The 23,392-nt window shown below is 38.5% G+C and overlaps 1 protein-coding gene across 5 annotated transcripts in view; it reads right to left on the bottom strand.

Annotated features, from left to right (window-relative positions):
- lrrc56 (leucine rich repeat containing 56) overlaps positions 1-23,392 on the bottom strand; it is a 162,305-nt gene that overhangs the window by 24,099 nt on the left and 114,814 nt on the right. For all 5 annotated transcript variants that reach the window (XM_069904041.1, XM_069904033.1, XM_069904049.1 and 2 more), the window contains one exon: positions 18,868-19,065. In XM_069904041.1, the coding sequence (XP_069760142.1) occupies positions 18,868-19,065 (198 nt within the window). The remainder of the gene's footprint in view (positions 1-18,867; positions 19,066-23,392) is intronic.

Raw genomic sequence — 23,392 nt, 5'->3', positions numbered from 1 at the left:
AGTAAATCAAGAGGCACTGGAAATAAGGCAACAAAAGTTGAGTTGAAGATTGGACATAATCTCTCTGAGTGATCAATCCTGGTATTTCAAGTCACACCGCTTCCACATGAGTCAGAGATGTGGAGGAAATAGAGAAAATGTTTCTATTTGAGGGAATATGAGGGTCTATAACTACAACATTATCACCAATAAATCTCTGGAAGAATTTGCTTACCTCAACAGTAATAATAATGGGGAATTTACAGAAATTTTAACATGGTTACCACAGATGAGTTTACCATGGAGAAGGTTAGCACAGAGGAGGTTACCACGGAGGGGTTTACCAAGGAGGAAATTACCATGGAGGAGGTTACCACAGAGGAAGTTACCTGGAGAAAGTTACCATGGAGGAGGTTACCACGGAAGAGGAAGTTACCATGGCGCAAGTTACCACAGAGGAGGTTACTATGGAGTAGGTTACCACGGAGAAAGTTACCACGGAGGTTACAATGGAGGTTACCATGGAGGAGGTTACCACAGAGGAGGTTTCCATGCAGATTGTTACTGTGGAGGTTACCATGGAAGAGGTTACTACAGAGATGGTTACAACAGAGCTTACCTTGAATGTACTCCTTTCCAGTGTCAAACACTCTGGAAGTGGAGGATTGTACATGGCAAGATCCCATAATAAGAATTAAATTTTGATCAGATTTTCTGTTTTAACTATGTTGCTTGAAGGATAACAATGACCAAAATATTGAGAACTCAGCAGCATTTCCTTGAAAATGATGAAAGTAAAGAGGACACACTGGTTTGATATCTCAAAGCATTTGCAGCACCCTCTCAAACCTGATGTCACTGATCGGCACACTGATTCTCAGAGGAGAATACAGCTGTTGAATCACAGCTACCAACAAGCAGACCCTGGAGAGGTCTGGAACTGATCTCTGGTACCATTGCATTGAAAATCAAGGACAAGTTGAAAAAACCTGGGGGATTTTTGACCTTAAAGGGAGGTTCATGAAAGGGTAACTTAAAGGGGGTGTAGATAGTGAGCTGCTAATTCTGTTAACCATACTTTGGGAACACTAGAGTCTGCAGAAGTTGGAAAGGTGAATTTGCAATTTCAAGTGATCTTCCACTAGGGGCAGTAGTCCGAAATAGTATTAGTTCCGAGTGAGTGATTGATTCATCTTACTCCCCAAGGAGGTCAGTGCAGTTACTCAAGGATCAGTTGATGGGAAACTGTGTATCTAAGTGAACAGCTTACTTAATCTGTACTTACCTTTGTAACCGTTGACACTGGACATTTTAAAAGACACATGTGTCTGCTAAGTCCAGAACTTGAATCACCATCTCAATTAATATAGCTACTCAGGCTGTTAGAGAACCAACTGTGCAATCTAATAAATTCTAGTGTGGATGGGGACAAAGGTTGACACCTCCTGCATTAATCAAGGTTATTGCCTTGTAGATTGATTGGATAAACAGACTAGTAAAGGAGATATATGTGGTAATGTTGACCTCTGTTAACTGAGAAATATAGTTTGGATTCAATGGGTAAAACAAACAAAATTATAGTTAGCATAAACAATAATGCTGTAGGAACTCAGGAGATCACACAACATCTATAGGAGGTAAAGGCATATAAAACCAAGGTATGAAGAAGGGCTCATGCCTGAAACGTTGGTAATATATCTTTTCCTCCTGTGGATGCAGTGAGACCAACATTTTTACTACAATCACAACATCTGCAGACTTTCGTGTTTCATTCAAAAATTATAGCTATAACTTTTTGTTTCATAATGCTCCAGTGAACTGTCTTGGGATGCAGGTGCAGGTTAAATGAAGAGGTTGATGTATGAATTAATTCACAAACAGTCAGTATGAATTGGTAACAATATCTTGTCCTCACTGACGATCAACACAGAGGCACCTCAAGCATGCATGCTTAGTCCACTGCTTTACTCACTCTACACCCATGACCGTGGCCAGGCACAATTCAAATGCTATCTGCAAATTTGTGGATGACACCATAGTTGTTGACAGAATCACAAATGGCAATGAGGAAGTATTCAGGAGGGAGGTAGATCAGCTCGTTGAGTGGCGTCACATCAGCAGACGTGCACTCAACATTAGCTGATTGTGAACTTCAGGAGGGAGGCGAAGGTTCCATAGTGGAGAGGACCAAAAACTTCAAATTCCTGTCAATATCTCTGAGGATCTGTCCTGGAGTCTTTATATTGATACAATCACAAAGAAGGCTCACCAGTGGCTATACTTTATAAAATGTTTGAGGAAATTCAGTATGTCACTGAAGATTCTCGTAAACTTCTACAGGTATACAGTGGAGAGCATTCTGGCTGGTTGCATCACTGTCTGGTATAGAGGCACCAACACTCAGAACAAGAAAAAATTCCAGAAGGTTGTTAACTCGGCCTGCAACATCATGGCCCCCACCAGACTTCACTCCATTGAATGGCGGCGCCTTAAGTAAGCAGTCTCTATCCTCAATGACCCTCATCATCTCGGCCATGCCTTCTTTACTCTGCTACCATCGGGAGCCTAAAGACGAGTACTCAGTGGCACAAGGACAGCTTCTTCCCTGCTGCCATCAGATTCCTGAATAATCAATGAACGAAAGTCACTGCCTTATTTTGACTTTTTGTGCACTATTTTGATTTACTTTGTAAAGTGGTTTTTAATGAATGTTTGGACTGTGATGCTGCCACAAAACAACAAATTTTGTGATATGTTCATGACAATAAATTCTGATTCTGCTGTTTTGGGTTGAGAAGAAGGCTCTCAACCTGAAATGTTGACCATCCTTGGCCTCCACAGATGTTACCTGACCTACTGTGTTCTTCCAGCAGATTGTTTTGTTTCACTTCAGATTCCAGCACCTGCAACCCTATGTCTCCAAAATGTTTATACATCAGGATTTCAAGACAACTATTGACAGGGTAGTTAAGGAGGCTGGTGATTGAGTTCAAGAGTCATGAGGTAATGTTGCAGTTTTATAAAACTCTAATTTGACCACATTTGAAATATTGCATTCAGTTCTGGTCGCCTCATTACAGAAAGGATGCAGAGGAGATTTACCAGGATAATGCCTGGATAGGAGAATGTATCTCATGAGGCAAGGTTAACAGAGCAAGGGCTTTTCTCTTTGGAGTGAAGAAGGATAAGAGATGAATTAATAGAGGTCTACAAGATTATGAGATGCACGGACAAGGTGGACACCCCGCGCTTTTTACTCAAGGAGACAGTAACAAATATTAAAGAACATCTGCATACAGTGAGGGGAGGAAGTTTAATGGAGACATCAGGGGTAATTTTTTTTTTTACACAGAGAGTGGTGGGTGCCTGGAATGCATTGCCAGGGTGGTGGTGGAGGCTGGTACAATAGGGACTTTTAGACAGGCACATAGATGCAAAATTATAGAGGGTTATGGGTGTGAGGTAGGCAAGGATTAGATCAGTGGTTCTCAACCTTTTTCTTTCCACTCACATAACACTTTAAGTAATCCCTATGCCATGAGTGCTCTGTGATTAGTAAGGGATTGCTTAAGGTGGGATGTGAGTGGGAAGGGAAGGTTGAGAATCACTGATCTAGACCCAATTGTTGCTGAATTATTTTGCTTGAGAAAAATTGTAATTTGCCCATTTCCTTTAGAGTTATGAAACTCATGCACCTAATGAGTCAATTAGGAACCACTAAAACAGTGGTTTTCCAATTTTTTCTTTCCACCCACATACCACCTTAAGCAATCCCTTACTAATCACAGAGCACCGATGGCTTAGGAATTACTTAAAGTGGTACATGAGTGGAAAGAAAATGGTTGAGAACCATGGGTTTAGATTATTGAGTAGGTTTATATAGGTCGGCACAACATCATGGGCCAAAGGGTACAGTTCTATTTTCTATTTCAGCAAAATTCTCTCATATATTCAAGCTGCCTCACATCCAATAATTTCTTTTTCTTTTTTTTTTAATTTTTTATTTTTCACACCATAAATCACATTAGCCATGATATACACTTTTTCTTTTTCACACATATACAGTGACTTTTTCTCCCCCCCCCCCACTCCCTCCTCCCAAGCCACCCCCCCCACCCCCCACTTATCTAGGTTGCATTAAGCCAGTCAGACAATGTTGTCATTCAACAAAAATACATCCAATCATTTCTGAAGATATTTCACATTTGGGAAAGATGGTGCTGCTCTGCTTTGAAAGATTCCACAAGCAACACAGGGCAAATGATCAGGTAACTGTTTTGTCACCATGAGAAGGGAAAGAACTTTCACGGGCAGGATTAGTATGCTGCTCTTCTTCAAATGATGCCAGACCAAATTCAAGTTCAGGCTGCAAATTACAAATAATCTACCTCACCTCTCCCATCTCACTTTATTTTATATTGAATGAGCACATAAGGTCATAGTTTGAATCCTTTGTCAGAAGGCAAAAGATAATAGTCCTGCAGTGATCCAACACAGTATCACCTGTCATGAACTCAATTCCTGGGTTTTGGTGAAACGAAATGATTCCATTGATTGAAGCTAAGATTACCAGCCTTACTTTTCTCTCAACCACAGCTCTGTCCTGGCCACAACATTGGAGTTCCATGTACTAATCTAGGCTCTGAGCTCATCTGCATTACTTATTATGGACCACTATCCTTCAGCCAACAATGTGAAAGCTGATTATATGACCACATTGCTGCTTGTGGCAACTGCATAAATTGATCCACTCTTCCTGCATTACAAAATACCTCATCACTTTAAAGCGTTTTGGGGTGTTCAGAAAGGGATGAGGAATGCACTAGTTATATTCAAATCCTCAAGAGAAATAAATGATATAATCCTTCAGCAGTAATCCACACTCGTCTTTCGAAATATATGACAGACGTGCAGGCGTTAGTTAAAAGACAGTTTTCAATCAGGTCTTTATGCTCAGCTCTGTCAACATAATGTTCTGGAGTAATAAGGGCTATTTGTGGTTCTTGCAGCCAGCAGGAAAGGCAAGTGCAGCACACAGACTAAACTGAGGGATGAAGCATCAAACACATAACCTTCACAGCAACTGGAATGTGCAGACCTTTACAATGAAATGTAACTAATGTTACTGACAAAGAGATTTACATTTATATATGTTTTTCACATCTACAGTCTTAAACAAAATTAACTACACCTAAAAGATAACCATGGTAACATAGCAGACCCATAGAAGCCAATTTGTGTGCAAACAGCAAACTGATGACAATTGGATAATTTGTTATTTGAAGTGACTTTGAGTCAGGGATTGGCCAGATCAGTAAGGATCCCCTACACCCATCTGATAGGTCAGGGCAGATCTCAGTGGAATGTTCCCTTGGGAGAACACTATACTTTGAAGAAGGGCTCAGGCACAAAATATCAGTTATAAACCTTTACCTCCTCTAGACATTGCAAGACCTGCTGTTCCTCCAGCATTTCCATGGTTTTAGAACAACTAATGCCAACAGTGCCTTACTCCTTCTATACTGGACTGTGAGTGTGAGGCTGGAATTTTTTCTCGTCTCTGCCGTGAAACCAATGGTCTACTATGCAGATTAAAGAGGATAGGAAGGCCTTAGAAGAATGTGGACCAGATGCAGTCAAAAGGGGCTGAGCCAGAATGACAACTGGTTTAGCAGGGATGAGTTGGGCCAAAGGGCTTTTTCCTTGCTGCATGACTGAAAACTACTTGTTGGACACTGCAGATCGATTTGCACATGGGACAAGGATACAACAAAACTGTTGAGATGAATGGCAGTAATTTAACAGCTGTGATTCAGTTTCAGACTTAGGCAGAAAATGTGTACCCGGCAAGTCCTGCCCACCTAATTCCAGGGTCTAATCCAGTGGTTCTCAACATTTTTCTTTCCATTCACATACCACTTTAAGTATTCCCTATGCCATCGGTGCTCTGTGATTAAGATTGCTTAAGGTGGTATGTAGGTGGAAAGCAAAAGTTTTAAAACCACACTTTTAATCTTACCTAATTGACTCGTTATGTGCACGGTTTCAGAACTCCAAAGGAAACGGGCCAATGACAATTTTTCCCAATCAAAATATTTCAGTAACAATTGGGTCTAGAGCAGTTGTTCTCAACCATCCCTTCCCACTCACATCCCGCCTTAAATAATCCCTTACTAATCCCAGAACACTCGTGGAATAGGGATTACTTGAAGTGTTATGTGAGTGGAAAGAAAAAGGTTGAGAACCACTGGTGTAATCAATACAGCTCTGACAATCTACACATCTCTCTGTTGTACCGAAGCTTGCCAGTTGCTTTTTCATATCATTATTGTTTCCTGCTCCACTTGTTGCAATCATACATACATGAGAGACAATCTCACAGGATAGTGACCATGGTGGTGGACCAGTGAGGGACACTGCAGCTGAATGACATGCATAGGCTACTAACTGTTGGTGACTTGTGGGTGAGAAACCCACTCAGGCCGTGGATTGCTGGCCACGAGCTCAGAGGACTTACTCCAGGCTGCGGGCTGCTGGCAACTGGCCAGTGAAAACCAGGTATCAGAACTGGGATTCGAAAGGCTTCTAAGGGCAAAGAGGTCTCCCGAAGGGCCCTGGGGCTGCCTCATAATGTTAAAGGTTTGGATCTGGGGTTGGGTTGCCAATGGTTTGAACTGAACTGGAGTCTTGGGTGGATGCAGAGGGTGCGGGAGCACTGGAGGTGAATCCATGGACACTAGGCGACTCTCTTTAGTTTCTCTTTCTCTGACTGTGAGGGGTTAGGTGAACCTTTGTCTGCCCTTATGGCAGACAGAAGGAAATTTTGTGTAATATTACATTCTGTTTTATTACGTGACAATAACAGTATCTGAATATCTGATAAACATAAGATGATCAACTCCAGAAAGGGAAAAATGTAAAATCAGCCATGGAGTGCCACCTACATTCCCCACCATCAAACAATGAGGGCTGAGGAGTTCTCCCTCAAATGTTGCCTCACAAAACATTCAACCAGGTGTCCCTCATTTTCTGTTTAAGGGAGCTTATGATGAGCAGGACTACTGCCTTTTTCAAAAAGACTCAAGGAGTTTCTATTCTTTTCTTTTTTTTTTTTTTTAATTTTTTATTTTTCACACCATAAATCACAATAGCCATGATATACACTTTTTCTTTTCCACACATTTACAGTGACTTTTTTCTCCCTCCCCCCTCCCTCCTCCCAAGCCACCCCCCCACCCCCCCCCCTCTCATCCATTTTAGGTATACAATCTAGGTTGCATTAATTCAGTTAGACAATGTTGTCATTCAACAAAAATACACCAGAAATTCTACTGAGTCCATTCCTTTCTTTTCTTCTCCTTCCATCAACTTAGGTAATGTTTGTTCCCGGTAGGTTTTCGCTATTGTATTTAATGTAAGGCTCCCATACTTGTTCGAATATTTCAATATTATTTCTTAAACTATATGTTATTTTTTCTAATGGAATACATTTATTCATTTCTATATACCATTGTTGTATTTTCAAATTATCTTCCAATTTCCAGGTTGACATAATACATTTTTTTGCTACGGCTAGGGCTATCTTGACAAATCTTTTTTGTGCATCTTCCAAGTCAATTCCAAATTCTTTATTTTTTATGTTACTTAGGAGAAAGATCTCTGGATTCTTTGGTATATTGTTTTCTGTTATTTTATTTAATATCTGATTGAGATCATCCCAAAATTTTTCTACTCTCTCACATGTCCAGATTGCATGAATTGTTGTTCCCCTTTCTTTTTTACATCGAAAACATCTATCAGATACTGTTGGGTCCCATTTATTTAACTTTTGCGGTGTAATGTATAGTCTGTGTAACCAATTATATTGTATCATACGCAGCCTCGTATTTATTGTATTTCTCATCGTTCCAGAGCATAACTTCTCCCATGTTTCCTTTTTTATCTTTATATTTAAATCTTGTTCCCATTTTTGTTTGGTTTTACCATTTGTTTCCTCATTCTCCTTTTCTTGCAGTTTAATATACATATTTTTTATAAATCTTTTGATTAACATTGTATCTGTAATCACATATTCAAGGTTACTTCCCTCTGGTAAACTCAAGTTGCTTCCTAATTTATCTTTCAAGTAGGATCTCAGTTGGTAATATGCCAGCGCTGTATCTCCAGTTATATTGTACTTATCTCTCATTTGTTCAAAGGATAAGAATCTACTTCCTGAAAAACAATTTTCTATTCTTTTAATCCCTTTTTTTTCCCATTTTCTAAAGGCAAGGTTGTCTATTGTAAAAGGGAGTAGCTTATTTTGCGTCAATATTAGTTTTGGTATTTGGTAATTTATTTTATTTCTTTCTACTTGAATCTTCTTCCATATATTGAGGAGATGGTGTAATACTGGAGAAGTTCTATGTTGTACCAATTTTTCGTCCCATTTATATAATATGTGTTCAGGTATCTTTTCCCCTATTTTATCTAATTCTAGTCTCGTCCAGTCTGGTTTTTCCCTTGTTTGATAAAAATCTGATAGGTACCTTAATTGTGCGGCTCTATAATAATTTTTGAAGTTTGGCAATTGTAAGCCTCCTTGTTTATACCATTCTGTTAATTTATCTAGTGCTATCCTCGGTTTCCCCCCTCTCCATAAAAATCTCCTTATTATTTTCTTTAACTCTTTGAAGAATTTTTCTGTCAGTTGTATTGGCAATGCCTGAAATAAGTATAGTATCCTTGGAAAAATGTTCATTTTAATACAGTTTATCCTTCCTATCAGTGTAAGTGGTAGCTCTTTCCAATGCTCTAAATCGTCCTGTAATTTTTTCATTAGTGGATTGTAATTGAGTTTATATAATTGGCCTAGATTTTTGTTTATTTGCACACCTAGGTATCTTATTGCCTGCGTTTGCCATCTGAATGGGGATTCCTCCTTAAATTTTGAGAAATCCGCGTTATTCATAGGCATTGCTTCACTTTTATTTACGTTTATCTTGTATCCCGACACTTCTCCATATTCCTTCAATTTCTTATATAGTTCTTTTATTGATAATTCTGGTTCTGTTAAGTACACTATCACATCATCCGCAAACAGACTGATTTTATATTCCCTGTCTTTTATTTTTATTCCTTTTATATTATTATCTCTTCTTATCGATTCTGCTAGTGGTTCTATAGCTAGCGCAAACAATAATGGTGATAGTGGGCATCCCTGCCGCGTTGACCTGCTTAAGTTAAATTGCTTTGATACATGTCCATTTACTGTCACTTTCGCTAACGGTCCCTTATATAATGCTTTAATACAATTAATATACTTCTCCGGTAAACTGAATTTTTGCAATACTTTGAACAAGTAATTCCATTCTACTCTGTCGAAGTAACTACCAACTACCAACTGCTACTGCCGGTGCTTTATTTCCTTCTACTGCATGAATTAAGTTAATACATTTACAAATATTGTCTGTTGTGCGTCTTTTTTTGATAAATCCAGTTTGGTCTAAATTTACCATTTTCGGTACCTGTTCTGCTAATCTGTTCGCTAATAGTTTAGCTATTATCTTATAATCTGTGTTTAGCAGAGATATTGGTCTATATGACGCTGGTGAGAGTGGATCTTTCCCTTGTTTTAGTATCACTGTAATTATTGCTGTTTTACATGAATCTGGTAAGTTTTGTGTCTCATCAATCTGGTTGATTACATCCAGGAGGGGCGGTATTATTAGGTCTTTAAATGTTTTGTAGAATTCTATTGGGAGTCCATCCTCTCCTGGTGTCTTATTATTTGGTAAATTTTTTATTATCTCTTGTATTTCTACTGTTCCAAATGGTTCTGTTAATTTATTTTGTTCCTCTATTTGTAGTTTTGGTAGTTCAATTTTAGTCAAAAATTCATCTATTTTCCCTTCTTTCCCTTCGTTTTCGGTTCGGTATAATTGTTCATAGAATTCTCTGAAGTTTTCCTTAATTTCTTTTGGATTATATGTAATTTGTTTGTCTTTTTTCCTTGTTGCCAATACCATTTTCTTAGTTTGCTCTGTCTTAAGCTGCCATGCTAAGATTTTGTGTGTTTTTTCACCTAGTTCATAATATTTCTGTTTTGTCTTCATTATATTCTTCTCCACCTTATATGTTTGTAATGTTTCATATTTTATTTTTTTATCTGCCAATTCTCTTCTTTTGGTTGTATCTTCCTTTATTGCTAATTTTTTTTCTATGTTTATTATTTCCCGTTCCAACTGCTCTGTTTCCTGGTTATAGTCCTTCTTCATCTTGGTTGCATAACTTATTATTTGCCCTCTAATGAATGCTTTCATTGCGTCCCATAGTATAAACTTATCTTCCACTGATTCCGTATTTACTTCAAAGTACATTTTTAATTGTTTTTCAATAAATTCTCTAAAATCCTGTCTTTTAAGTAGCATGGGGTTTAATCTCCATCTATACATTCTTGGAGGGATGTCCTCTAGCTCTATTGCCAATAACAGGGGTGAGTGGTCCGATAATAGTCTAGCTTTATATTCCGTTTTCCTAACTCTCCCTTGAATGTGGGCTGATAACAGGAATAGGTCTATCCTTGAGTATGTTTTATGTCTAGTCGAGTAGTATGAGTATTCCTTTTCTTTTGGTTTTTGTTTCCTCCATATGTCCACAAGTTTCATTTCTTGCATTGATTTAATTATAAATTTGGTTACTTTGTTCTTCCTGTTAATTTTTTTCCCCGTTTTATCCATATTTGGATCCAAATTCAGATTGAAATCCCCTCCTATTAGTATGTTCCCTTGCGTATTAGCTACCTTCAAAAAGATATCTTGCATAAACTTTTGATCTTCTTCGTTAGGTGAATATATATTAAGTAGATTCCAAAGCTCTGAATATATCTGACATTTTATCATAACATATCTCCCTGCTGGATCTATTATTTCCTCTTCTATTTTAAATGGCACATTTTTGCTAATTAATATAGCCACTCCTCTTGCTTTTGAATTATACGATGCTGCTGTTACATGTCCTACCCAATCTCTCTTTAATTTCTTGTGCTCCAATTCAGTTAAGTGTGTTTCTTGGACAAATGCTATATCTATTTTTTCCTTTTTCAGTAAATTTAGTAGTTTCTTCCTTTTAATTTGGTTATGTATTCCATTAATATTTAGAGTCATATAGTTCAGCGTAGCCATTTTATATTTTGTTTATCTTCTCTTTCCGTTTTTCCATCATTACCTTTCCTCCTTTTCCATTTCTGTTTTCTTATTTTCAACTCTTTACCAGACAACATTCCTACAACATCCAACATTTTCCTTATTCTCCTATTTCTATCTTCTTTATCCCCAATCTCCCCTTCCCCTCCTGAGTTGCCCTTTATCCCTTGTCGGACAACCACATCTCCCCTCTCCATTTGGATTTGCGAATCCACTCGCAAGCGTCAACTGATTTTGCAGTGACCGCTCTTTTCCCCCACCCAGCCCCCCCCAGAAAAGATTTCGCTTTTTATATGTCACAAAGGTCACTCTTTTAATTCCCTCCTTATTCTCTCTATTCCATTACCTTCTCTTATTAATTCTTGTCTATACTCTCTATGTTTTCCTCTAATTACAGATACTTTCACATATGCCCATTGTCTCTATTCACTCTTATACCTCTTTACCCGCATACATATCAATCGTGGTCATTTTTACCCTCCTTACCCTTCTTCATCCCTCAGTCTATTTTTGTCTTTACCCACATACATATCAATCGTGATAATTTTTGCTCTCATTACCCGTCTTCATCCCTCAGTCTATTTTTGTAATTGTTCTGCAAATTTTCGTGCTTCTTCTGGATCCGAGAATAGTCTGTTTTGTTGTCCTGGAATAAATATTTTCAATACCGCAGGATGCTTCAGTGTAAATTTATATCCTTTCTTCCATAAAATCGCTTTTGCTGTATTGAACTCTTTTCTCTTCTTTAGGAGTTCAAAGCTTATATCTGGATAAATGAAGATTTTTTGCCCTTTATACTCCAGTGGTTTGTTGCCCTCTCTTACTTTTTCCATTGTCTTCTCCAGTACCTTTTCTCTTGTAGTATATCTTAGGAATTTTACTACAATAGATCTTGGTTTTTGTTGTGGTTGTGGTTTAGGGGCCAATGCTCTATGTGCCCTTTCTATTTCCATTTCTTGCTGTAGTTCTGGACATCCTAGGGCCTTAGGGATCCACTCTTTTATAAACTCCCTCATATTCTTGCCTTCTTCATCTTCCTTAAGGCCCACTATCTTTATGTTATTTCTTCTGTTATAATTTTCCATTATATCTATTTTTTGGGCTAGTAATTCTTGTGTCTCTTTAGTTTTTTTATTAGATTCCTCCAATTTCTTTTTTAAGTCTTCTACCTCCATTTCTGCTGCTATTGCCCGTTCTTCCATCTTGTCCATTTTTTTCCCCATTTCTGTTAAGGTCATATCCATTTTATTTATTTTCTCTTCTGTGTTGTTTATTCTTCTTCTTAAATCATTGAATTCCTGTGTTTGCCATTCTTTAAATGACTCCATGTATCCTCTAACAAGAGCAAGTATATCCTTTACCTTGCCTTTCCCTTTATCTATTTCACTGTACTCTTCCTCTTCTTCTTCCTCTGGGTTGACCATCTGTTGTTTCTTTGCTGCCCTTTCCTCCTCTTCTTTCTTGTTTCCATTGTCTTCTGTGGTCTCTTCTTGCTGCAGGTGTTCTGCAGCTGTCGTTGCCGGCTGTGGAGATCGACTCCCCAGCTGGTCCCCCCTCCCGTCGGTGTGTTTTTTTGCATGCGCATCGCGCATGCGCGAGGAGTCGCGCATGCGCGGTTGCGCACTTTTACTCGGCTCTGTGAGCCATTGTTGTAGTTCTTTTTCTACCGACCTGAGGTAGTGGGGCCCTCTCTCCACAGCGGGCCTCTTCGGACAGGTAAGGCCTTCACCTTTTTCCTCCGTTGTCTTCTCTTCCTCTCTTCTTTCCGTTGATTTTGATTTTTCTCCTTTTGTCTCCATCTTCTTTCCACCTTTATACTCACTTTTCTTTAACTTGTATTTCTGTGCCTTTGTATTTTCTCTTGTTTTTCCCGACTTTTCTGGAGAGGGCTGGAGTTCACCGTCCGGCCACTACTCCATCACGTGACTCCTCCCAGGGGAAATTTCTTTACGCAGAGGGTGGTGGGGATCAGTTTCTATTCTTTTCTTGATGGTCGATGCTATACTATTAAGATAAAAGTGCTGGAGAAACTCAGCAGGTCATGAAGCATCCTTAGGAAATTTGTATGGGTATGGGGTGCTGCATTTGACCCCAGTGTCTGCAGATTTTCTTGTTTACCCACAGGACTGATATGAGAAATGCCTACTGCTAGAGTTGTTAACTCTGCCTCCTATGGATGCTGCAAGACCTGCTGAGCTTCTCCAGCACTTAAATGTATTAACTTCAATATATTGAATCTTTTTGCTTTCACCATCCTTTCCAACTCTAGGTTCTTGACCTCCTAAGGCTCTGGATGTAAAATTTGTTTTAATTGCCTCTAAGGTTGCCAGAAAATCTCCTAAATCTACACTTGCATATCATTGATACAATGCTGCCAAAGCTGCAAATACCAATGCACACACCAGACTTCCAATAATTCTAGGGAGACTGGAGTCTGCAGACACTGAAATCTGGTGCAAATAAAAATCAAACTGATAGGGGAACTCAACATTTATGGAAGGAAAGAAAGTGTTGATGTTTTGTCAAAACATCTGTTCACTCTTGTTGGAGAGATGTTCCCATCGCACCTTCATTCTCTAAGCTCCAAGGGAAACAAGCCTATTCTGCCCAACCTGGTCTGAACAGGACTGCTGGTGTAGTGATGGGGTTGAGTGGATTGTGGGAAACAAAGCATTATGATCAGGAGAAAGCAGGAGCAGTCCATGAGGAGGTATGTATAAAGCATTTGCGTACTTAATCTGGTAGTTGGTGTGTCCACACGAGTGAGGACAGCAGAGAAAGGTCTCCAATTATCTTTGACTCCCCTTCACCCTAAATCATTGGATGTTAATTGGCCACAGTAAACTGCTTGAGTGTGTGGATGAGTAGTAGAATGTGGAGGAGTTGATCGGAATGTGGGGAAGATAAAACAAAACACAGCATCATCATGGGAGCAACTTAACTCGGTGGTCGCTAGTTGGCACTCTCTGTGACTCTGACTTTCTTGCCAGGCTAAGAGCAGTTGCCCAAGTGGTTAAGAAGAGTCAATCCATAATCAGAGGCAGCTGCTCACACAGATACTGATACAGCACCAGACGGTGTCTTCATTGACTAGGCACACACACAGAAAACCAAAACTCAGGATTCATCAGCAAACCTATTAGCCTCGTCCTTCCGGGTCTTCTCAGGCAGACCCAAGGCTGGTGTTAGGCAGGTGAATACTGTGGACCTGTGGACAGTAATTAGGGCCTCAATAATGGGTGAGGACATTGTTGGTTGGCTTATCTTCCCAGTGCACAAGGATTTAGCAAAGGAAGAGTTATATAAAAGTTTTCTGGCATTTTAAAATTCAAGTTCAAGAGAAGTTGGGTTCTTGGTCAGAAATAGTTCCTGATTAAAGGCTTAGGCCCCAAATGGTGGCTACCTTTACCTCCTATGGATGCTGTGTGACCTGCTGAGTTTCTCTACTTGTGTATTGCACTTGACCCCAGTGTTAGCAGATTTTCTTGCTTGACTCAATTTTAAGGTTATTGTCATATGAAACAAGATGCAGTGATAGAGATTGTTTTGCAAGTATATCAGTTAGGCACCTCATATGTAGTACAATAAATAAGATAGTACAAAAGTACAGAGTTACAGGGAGGGATTAGCTGGTGTAGAGCAAAGGCAGCTACAGGTCAAGTACCCCTTATCTTAAAATCCAAAATGCTACAAAACCTGAAACCTTTTGAGCGCTGACATGATGCCACAAGTGGAAAATTGCACACCTAACTTCACTTGGCCATGTGGGGCTCTGATGGTCTGTTGGCACCAGTTTGTTACTAACCATTGTCACCGCCAGTCAAAAACCATTCTTAATGGGGCAGACAACTCTGGAGGAAACATTTTAAAAAGCCATCCTGCAGAATTTCTAGTATTTGGTACTGCATTTACCTTCTTTTGAAAGCAGAGATAAAGGTTTTTTTTGGTAAGTACAAAACATTATTTTCATGTGAAATCTGAAATTTATCTCTACCTAAAATGCCACATTTGAGTGCAACATGACCAGCAACATTATTGGATTGAAAAAATAAAATCCAGCTTATTGTAACCTTTTGATCAAAACACAGCATCATAGGTGGAGACAGAAAGCCTGCCGTTATTTGTTGTTGTTATTTACCAGCTGATACAGATATTCTGCTGATGCCAGTGTGCTGCTTAGTTACCCTAAACATATTGTTCCAAAATCAGAAACACTTCTGGTCCCATGCATTTCGGATAAGGGGTATTCGACCAATTTTTGGAAAAAATTACTGCTTTGAGCCTCTAATTATCAGTTGCTCTGATTGTACCTTCCCCACTGCTGCCTCCATCTGCCCTTCATCCCCTCTCCATCTTGTTCCACCTATCACCAACCAGCCTTTGTCCTAGCTCCCTCCCCCACTTAGTTCCATCTGCCCATCATCCCCTCTTCATCTTCCACCTATCACCAACCTGCCCTTGGCACTGTGATACATTGTCGATTTTCTGTCTCAGTCCTGATGGCTTTGACTAGACTCAAACCTTTTGCCATAACAGATGCTGCTTGACCTGCTAAGTCCGCCAGGGTTCTGTTTTTTGCTCCAGGCTCTTTGGTCTTGGTAGTTTTGAAATTGGCACGTAACAGAAGTGTTGGATGGAACGGAAGCACACCATTTCATGGGATGCTGGTGTGAGCAATGGAACAGGAAAGTGCTATCCTACTCGATGTACATGATTGCCTCTCGAAGTGGAGCCCTGTGACTAGTGGTGTGCCTCAGGATTGATGCTGGGTCCATTGTCGTTTGTCATCTAGATCAACACGCTGGTGATAATGTGGTAAATGATACAAAGATTGGAGGTGGAGTGGAGGATCCGTGATTGTCGGGAGTGGACATCTGCCGTTGTTCGGAATCTTCTGGATTTCGGTATCATTTTAAAATGGCAGTCCCTTTAAAACCACCTATTGAATGAGGGTCATGCTGGATGGATAGGGTACTTATAAAGTAATGAGACCACTAATTAGTGACAGGATACACTGGAGTTGAGTGAAGGTCACGTCAGGTTGCGTTTGGTGCCAAACTCCATTTTTGATGAGCAGATGCCATCTACTGAAAAAAGTGTGGTTTTTGGAGGTTGCCATTTTTTGGAATCCCCAATAAAAGGTTAGGCACCTGTACATAATTCCCTGAAAGTGGTGTCGCAGGTGGATAGGGTGGTAAAAAGAGCTTTTGCCATGTTGGCCTTTATAAATCAAAAGTGTAGAGTAGAGGAGTTAGGATGCTATGGTGAAGTCAAATTTGGAATATTGTATGCACATATGCTCAGGAAATAACAATACTATAGAAAGAGTGTAGAGAACATTGTCAAGGATGTTGCCAGGATTTGAGGATCTGAGTTAGGGAAAGGTTAAACAGGTTAGGACTTTAGTCCCTGTAACATCAGGGAATGAGGGGAGATTTCACAGAGGCATACAAATGAGGGTTATAGATAGAGTAAATGCAAGCAGGCTTTTTCCACTGAGGGTAGATGAGACAAAAACTAGAGGACATGGGTTAAAGATGAAAGCGGAAAGGTTTAGGGGGAACATTAGGGGAAACCTCTTCACAAAGAAAGTGGTGGGAGTGTGGAACAAGTTGCCAAATGAAGTGGTGAATGTGAGCTCAATTTGAAATTGTATAAAAATTGGGACAGATACCTGGATGGGAGAGGTATGGAGGGATATTGATTGGGTGCAGATCAATTGGACAAGCAGAATAATAGTTTGGCACAGACAAGATGGACTGAAGGGTCTGTTGCCGTGCTGCAATGTTCTATGGTTATATAATATAAACTCAGGTGAGACTGGAATCTTAGCAGAAGGGATAATACATCCATAGAAAGGATTATAAACCTGTGAGGATAGGACAAAACATGAAAATAAATAAAGAAAAAACTAAGGGAATTCCTCAATGATACTCGTCATCACAAAAGCACTGGAAGAGAAACTTTGTCCATGAACAGTACTCACAGCTGGAAATTTTGATATTTCCCAATCCACTGATATCAAAATTGGGTCCATGCTGCAGCAGGAGATGCCCCTTGATCCCATCTCTAAACTGGGTCTATACTGTGGCAGGAGATGCCACATGCCCCTATCTACACTGGGGTAGGAGATGTCCCACACCCCCATCTGTACATTGAGGCAGAAGGTACTCCATACTCCATCTCTATACTAGGGCAGCAGAGGACCCACAATCCATCTCTACACTGGGACATATGCCCCACACCCCAATCTCTACACTGGGGTAGGAGATGTCCCACTCCCCCCAACTCTATACTGGATTTACACTGGGGCACGAGATGCCTCATGCCACCATCTCTACAATGGGAAAGATACTCCATGCCTCCTTCTCTACACTGGGGCAGGAGATGCCCTGTGCTCCCATCTCTACAATGGGTCTACAGTGGGTCTACACTGAGGCAGGAAATGCACCACACTCTTGTCTCTACAGAGATCCAACCCTCCGTTACATGGGCAGAGAAAGGACTCTTGAACACTGACGCTTCCAACAACTCCATTCAGAACCACTGACTGAATCTAATGGCATTACCTCAGTGCGCAAAGATGGTGACAGAAAGAATGCAGTGAGAATTCTTTCCCATTTCTGGTGAACTTGTATTAAAACAAAAGAAGTGAGTCAATAAATTACATGTGACACGGGATGGTAGTAATGCTGTGTGCAAGAGCACACAGATTGGTTACTGGTTAGCAGTGAAAGGGAGTTGAGCAGCTTCTAGTGTGGGAAATAATGAGAAACAAAAAATTGTTTTATCTTTTAAAATTAATTGGTAACTTTTTTGTTTTAGATAAATGATATTCATAAGTATATTCATATTATCAGAATCTCCTTTCTAATGTGATTGAATTAATTAGTCCAATATGTTCTTACAAAAGCCTTACATGTTCCCCATTGAAGTTTATTCCAGAATATATAGAGCTTCTCACAACTTTAATGTGCACATCTACAGTAGCACGAGATTGGAATCAGGAGTAGGTTGACATATGTCAACACAATTTGTGGGCTGAAAGGCCTTTATTGTGCTTTAATGCTCGACGTTCTTAACCACAACATTCCCTCAATCAGTTAAAAGCTCGAAGAGTTCATTATATCTTAACATCTTTTACTATTTTTTTCACCATTTGAAAAGAAAATATCACAAAGGAGAAAGTAAATCTATGTCTTTCCTTTGCAGGAAGATCTGTTCCAGTCATCATTTACAAGACCAACATTTATTGCCCATCTGTAATTACTCCAAAACCAGATGATCCACTTGGCTGTTTCCAGGGTAGTTAAGAGTTAACCATGTTGCTGTGTGTCTGGAGTCACAGAAAGGCCAGAAGAGGCAAGGTTGGTGAATTTCCTTCTCCCAACCAGTGAGGATTTACCACAATCTGGTATTCTCTTTGTCCCTTAATTATACTAGTTTATGACTGATTTTTGTTTTCTCCCTCAAGTATTTATCCACGTGTACTTTATTGGTAATTTTTATTCAACATTTATTTCATTAAAGAAACTTCAAATCCCGAAGTGTAATGTTGAGTTTGAACTCATCAGATCATCAGTCTCTGGATTGTCATCCAGTAATATAATCTCTACATCACTGTAGCCCTCAAATTAGGTGATTATAAAATTTAATGAATTAAAACCTCAAACACACTCAGTAAAAATGCATTTACTCTTTTTACCTCTGGGGCCCCTGTTTTTTTTCGAAAGCACAAGGGGTTTCCTTCCAGTGTGAGAGTATTCAGCTCATTGCACAGGGCAATGTAGTGGATCTGGACAATATCTTCTATGTTGTTGCCTTCCAGGTCCAATACCTCCAGCTGCTCCAGCATGCACACTGGACTAACATCTGAAATACTGTTATACGCCAAATACAGCTCCTGCAGCATAATTTCAAGATAAAAGGATGTCAATTTAAAACAGAGATGAGGAAAGATTTCTTTAGTAAGAGGGTGGTGAGCATGTGGAACTTGTTGCCACCAGATCATTGGGTGTATTTAAGGCAGAGATTGACAGGTATTTGATTAGTCAGGGTTACGGGTAGAAAGCCGGGGAGTGGGGCTGAGTGGGATGATTAGAATGGCAGAGGAGACTCCTATCCTGTCCAGAGAAGCAAACTGCAGACTGTTTGAATCCTAGGAGTGAATTAAAAGTTGAAAACTTGAGGTTGATTTTGTGATTCAGGATGTGGAACCAAGCTGCCTGACTGAGGTTGCCGTATGGATGAACCATTGTAGTTGAATGACAGAGTTGGCTCAAGCAGTTGAATGGCCTTCTTGTGTCCTGTTTTTCACAAGACAATGTTAACCAAGTTTTTAAAAAATGTAGCTAATTGCTGAGCATTGTGTTATAGGCCAGATAAATTTAGATCGTGGGCCACAAGTGGCCCGTGGGGCATAGTTTCCCACCCCCGATCTAGATCCTATTACAAACCTATTATAACCTTCTTCATTGTTCGCAATACCACCAATTTTACTGTCATCTGCATTCTCATCTAAATCATTACCAATCCCTGCTGTTTTGGTCTATAAATTACCCCATCTTAGTTCACTGCCTCACCAAGATGTTATTCTAATCTTGCTCCAAGTTATTATGCCAGTTTGGTAGTGGAACACTAGTGAAACAGCCCATTCTTCTGCAAGAATGCAGTAGGGACAAAAACTGTAATATCGTGAAGTCAACTTCTAAAGAGTGGTGCAAAAACACAATACTGGAGAAATTCATTATGTCAAAGAGTGTACTTTATATGGCAAAGATAAAGATACATAACAAATGTTTCAGGCTTGAACCCTTCATCAAGGTATGAGCATTCTCCCTCCTGTCCCCTTATCATATCCAATTAATGCTTTTTTTCTGTTGGTCTGAACTCCTCCCCCTGCCCTTTCTTCTCTTCTCTCCAGCCTTTTAATTCAGACACCGGCCTGCTTTTAACTCGTACCTTGAAAAAGGGCTCAAGCCCAAAACATTGGTATTGTATCTTTACCTCCTATGCAGGCTGCAAGACCTGCTGTATTTCTACCTAAATTCTGAACTCTATTTCACTCGTCATGGTGCTGCATGACATGCTGTTGCAAGATTTTCAGCTGCAATAATTTTTTTTTTAATTTTTAAATTTTTTTTATTTTTCACACCATAAACCACATTAACCATGATACATACATTTTCCTTTTCAAATATATACAGTGTCATTTTCTCCCCCCTCCCTCCTCCCATCCCACCCTCCCTACCTCCCCCCCCATCCATTTAAAGTACAAAATCTAAGATACATTAAACCAGTCAAACAATGTTGTCATTCAATAAAAATAAACAAGAAATTCCACTGAGTCAATTCTTTTCATTTCCTTCTCCTTCCGTTAATTTAGGTAGTGAATGTCCCCGGTAGGTTTTCTCTATTGTGTTTCATGTAAGGCTCCCATATTTGTTCAAATATTTCAATATTATTTCTTAAACTATATGTTATTTTTTCTAATGGAATACATTTATTCATTTCTATATACCATTGTTGTATTTTCAAATTATCTTCCAATTTCCAGGTTGACATAATATATTTTTTTGCTATGGCTAGAGCTATCTTAACAAATCTTTTTTGGGCACCATCCAAATCAATTCCAAATTCTTTGTTTTTTATGTTACTTAGGAGGAAGATCTCTGGATTTTTTGGTATATTGTTTTCTGTAATTTTATTTAACATTTGGTTTAGATCTTCCCAAAATTTTTTCACTTTCTCACATGTCCAAATTGCATGAATTGTTGTTCCCGTTTTCTTTTTACAGCGAAAACATCTGTCTGATACTGTTGGGTCCCATTTATTTAACTTTTGAGGTGTGATGTATAGCCTGTGTATCCAGTTATATTGTATCATACGTAACCTTGTATTTATTGTATTTCTCATCGTTCCAGAACATAATTTCTCCCATGTTTCCTTTTTTATCTTTATATTTAAATCTTGTTCCCATTTTTGTTTAGTTTTACCATTTGTTTCCTCATTCTCCTTTTCTTGCAGTTTAATATACATATTTGTTATAAATCTTTTGATTATCATTGTATCTGTAATCACATATTCAAAGTTACTTCCCTCTGGTAACCTCAGACTGCTTCCTAATTTGTTCTTCAAGTAGGATCTCAATTGGTAATATGCCAGCACTGTATCTTGAGTTATATTGTATTTATCTTTCATTTGTTCAAAGGATAATAATCTACTTCCTGAAAAACAATTTTCTATTCTTTTGATCCCTTTTTTCTCCCATTCTCTAAAGGAAAGGTTATCTATTGTAAAAGGGAGTAACTTATTTTGCGTCAATATTAGTTTTGGTAATTTGTAATTTGTTTTATTCCTTTCTACATGAATCATTTTCCAAATATTGAGTAGATGATGTAATACTGGAGAACTCCTACGTTGTACCAATTTTTCATCCCATTTATATAATAGGTGTTCAGGTGTCTTTTCCCCTATTTTATCCAATTCTAATCTAGTCCAATCTGGCTTTTCCCTTGTTTGATAAAAATCTGATAGTTATCTTAATTGTGCGGCTCTATAATAATTTTTAAAGTTTGGCAGTTGTAAGCCTCCTTGTTTATACTATTCTGTTAATTTATCTAGTGCTATCCTCGGTTTCCCCCCTTTCCATAAAAATTTCCTTATTATTTTCTTTAACTCTTTGAAGAATTTCTCTGTCAAGTGTATTGGCAATGCCTGAAATAGGTATAATATCCTTGGGAAAATGTTCATTTTAATACAGTTTATCCTTCGTATTAGTGTTAATGGTAAATCTTTCCAATGCTCTAAATCGTCCTGCAATTTTTTCATTAGTGGATAATAATTGAGTTTATATAGATGGTCGAGATTTTTATTTATTTGTATACCTAGGTATCTTATTGCTTGCATTTGCCATCTGAATGGTGATTCCTTCTTAAATTTTGAGAAATCCACATTATTCATTGGCATTGCTTCACTCTTATTTATGTTAATCTTGTAACCCGACACTTCTCCATATTCCTTCAATTTCTTATATAATTCTTTTATTGATAGTTCTGGTTCTGTTAAGTATACTATAACATCATCCGCAAATAAACTGATTTTATATTCCTTGTCTTTTATTTTTATCCCTTTTATATTATTTTCTGTTCTTATCAATTCTGCTAGTGGTTCTATAGCTAAGGTGAACAATAAGGGTGATAATGGGCATCCCTGCATTGGTGATCTGCTTAAGTTAAATTGCTTTGATATATATCCATTTACTGTCACTTTCGCCAATGGCCCCTTATATAATGCTTTAATCCAATTAATATACTTCTCTGGTAAACTGAATTTTTGCAATACTTTGAATAAATAATTCCATTCTACTCTGTCGAAGGCCTTCTCTGCGTCTAAAGCAACTGCTACTGTTGGCGCTTTACTCCCTTCTACTGCATGAATTAAGTTAATAAATTTACAAATATTGTCTGTTGTGCGTCTTTTTTAAATAAATACAGTTTGGTCTAGATTTACCATTTTAGGTACATACTCTGCTAATCTGTTTGCTAATAGTTTAGCTATTATCTTATAATCTGTGTTAAGTAATGATATTGGACTATATGACGCTGGTGCAAGTGGATCTTTCCCTTGCATTCGTATTACTGTAATTATTGCTGTTTTACATGAATCTGGGAAGCTTTGTGTTTTATCAATCTGGTTGATTACTTCCAGGAGGGGAGGAATTAATAAATCTTTAAATGTTTTATAGAATTCCATTGGGAATCCATCCTCTACTGGTGTTTTATTATTTGGTAATTTTTTTATTATCTCTTGTATTTCTACTATTTCAAATGGTTCTGTTAATTTATTTTGTTCCTCTATTTGTAATTTTGGTAGTTCAATTTTAGTTAAAAATTCATCTATTTTCCCTTCTTTCCCTTCGTTTTCAGTTTGGTATAAATGTTCATAGAATTCTCTAAAGTTTTCCTTGATCTCCGTTGGATTATATGTGATTTGTTTGTCTTTTTTCCTTGATGCCAATACCATTTTCTTAGCTTGTTCTGTCTTAAGCTGCCATGCTAGAATTTTGTGCGTTTTTTCCCCTAATTCATAATATTTCTGTTTTGTCTTCATTATGTTCTTCTACACCTTATTTTTTTGTAATGTTTCATATTTTATTTTTTTATCTGCCAATTCTCTTCTTTTAGTTGTATCTTCCTTCATTGCTAATTCTTTTTCTATATTTACTATTT

The sequence above is a fragment of the Narcine bancroftii genome, chromosome 1 (assembly GCF_036971445.1).
Source record: "Narcine bancroftii isolate sNarBan1 chromosome 1, sNarBan1.hap1, whole genome shotgun sequence".
In the NCBI taxonomy this organism is placed as follows: domain Eukaryota; kingdom Metazoa; phylum Chordata; class Chondrichthyes; order Torpediniformes; family Narcinidae; genus Narcine; species Narcine bancroftii.
The sequence above is the reverse complement of the archived record's forward strand: the minus strand, read 5'-3'. Positions and strand labels throughout refer to the sequence as shown.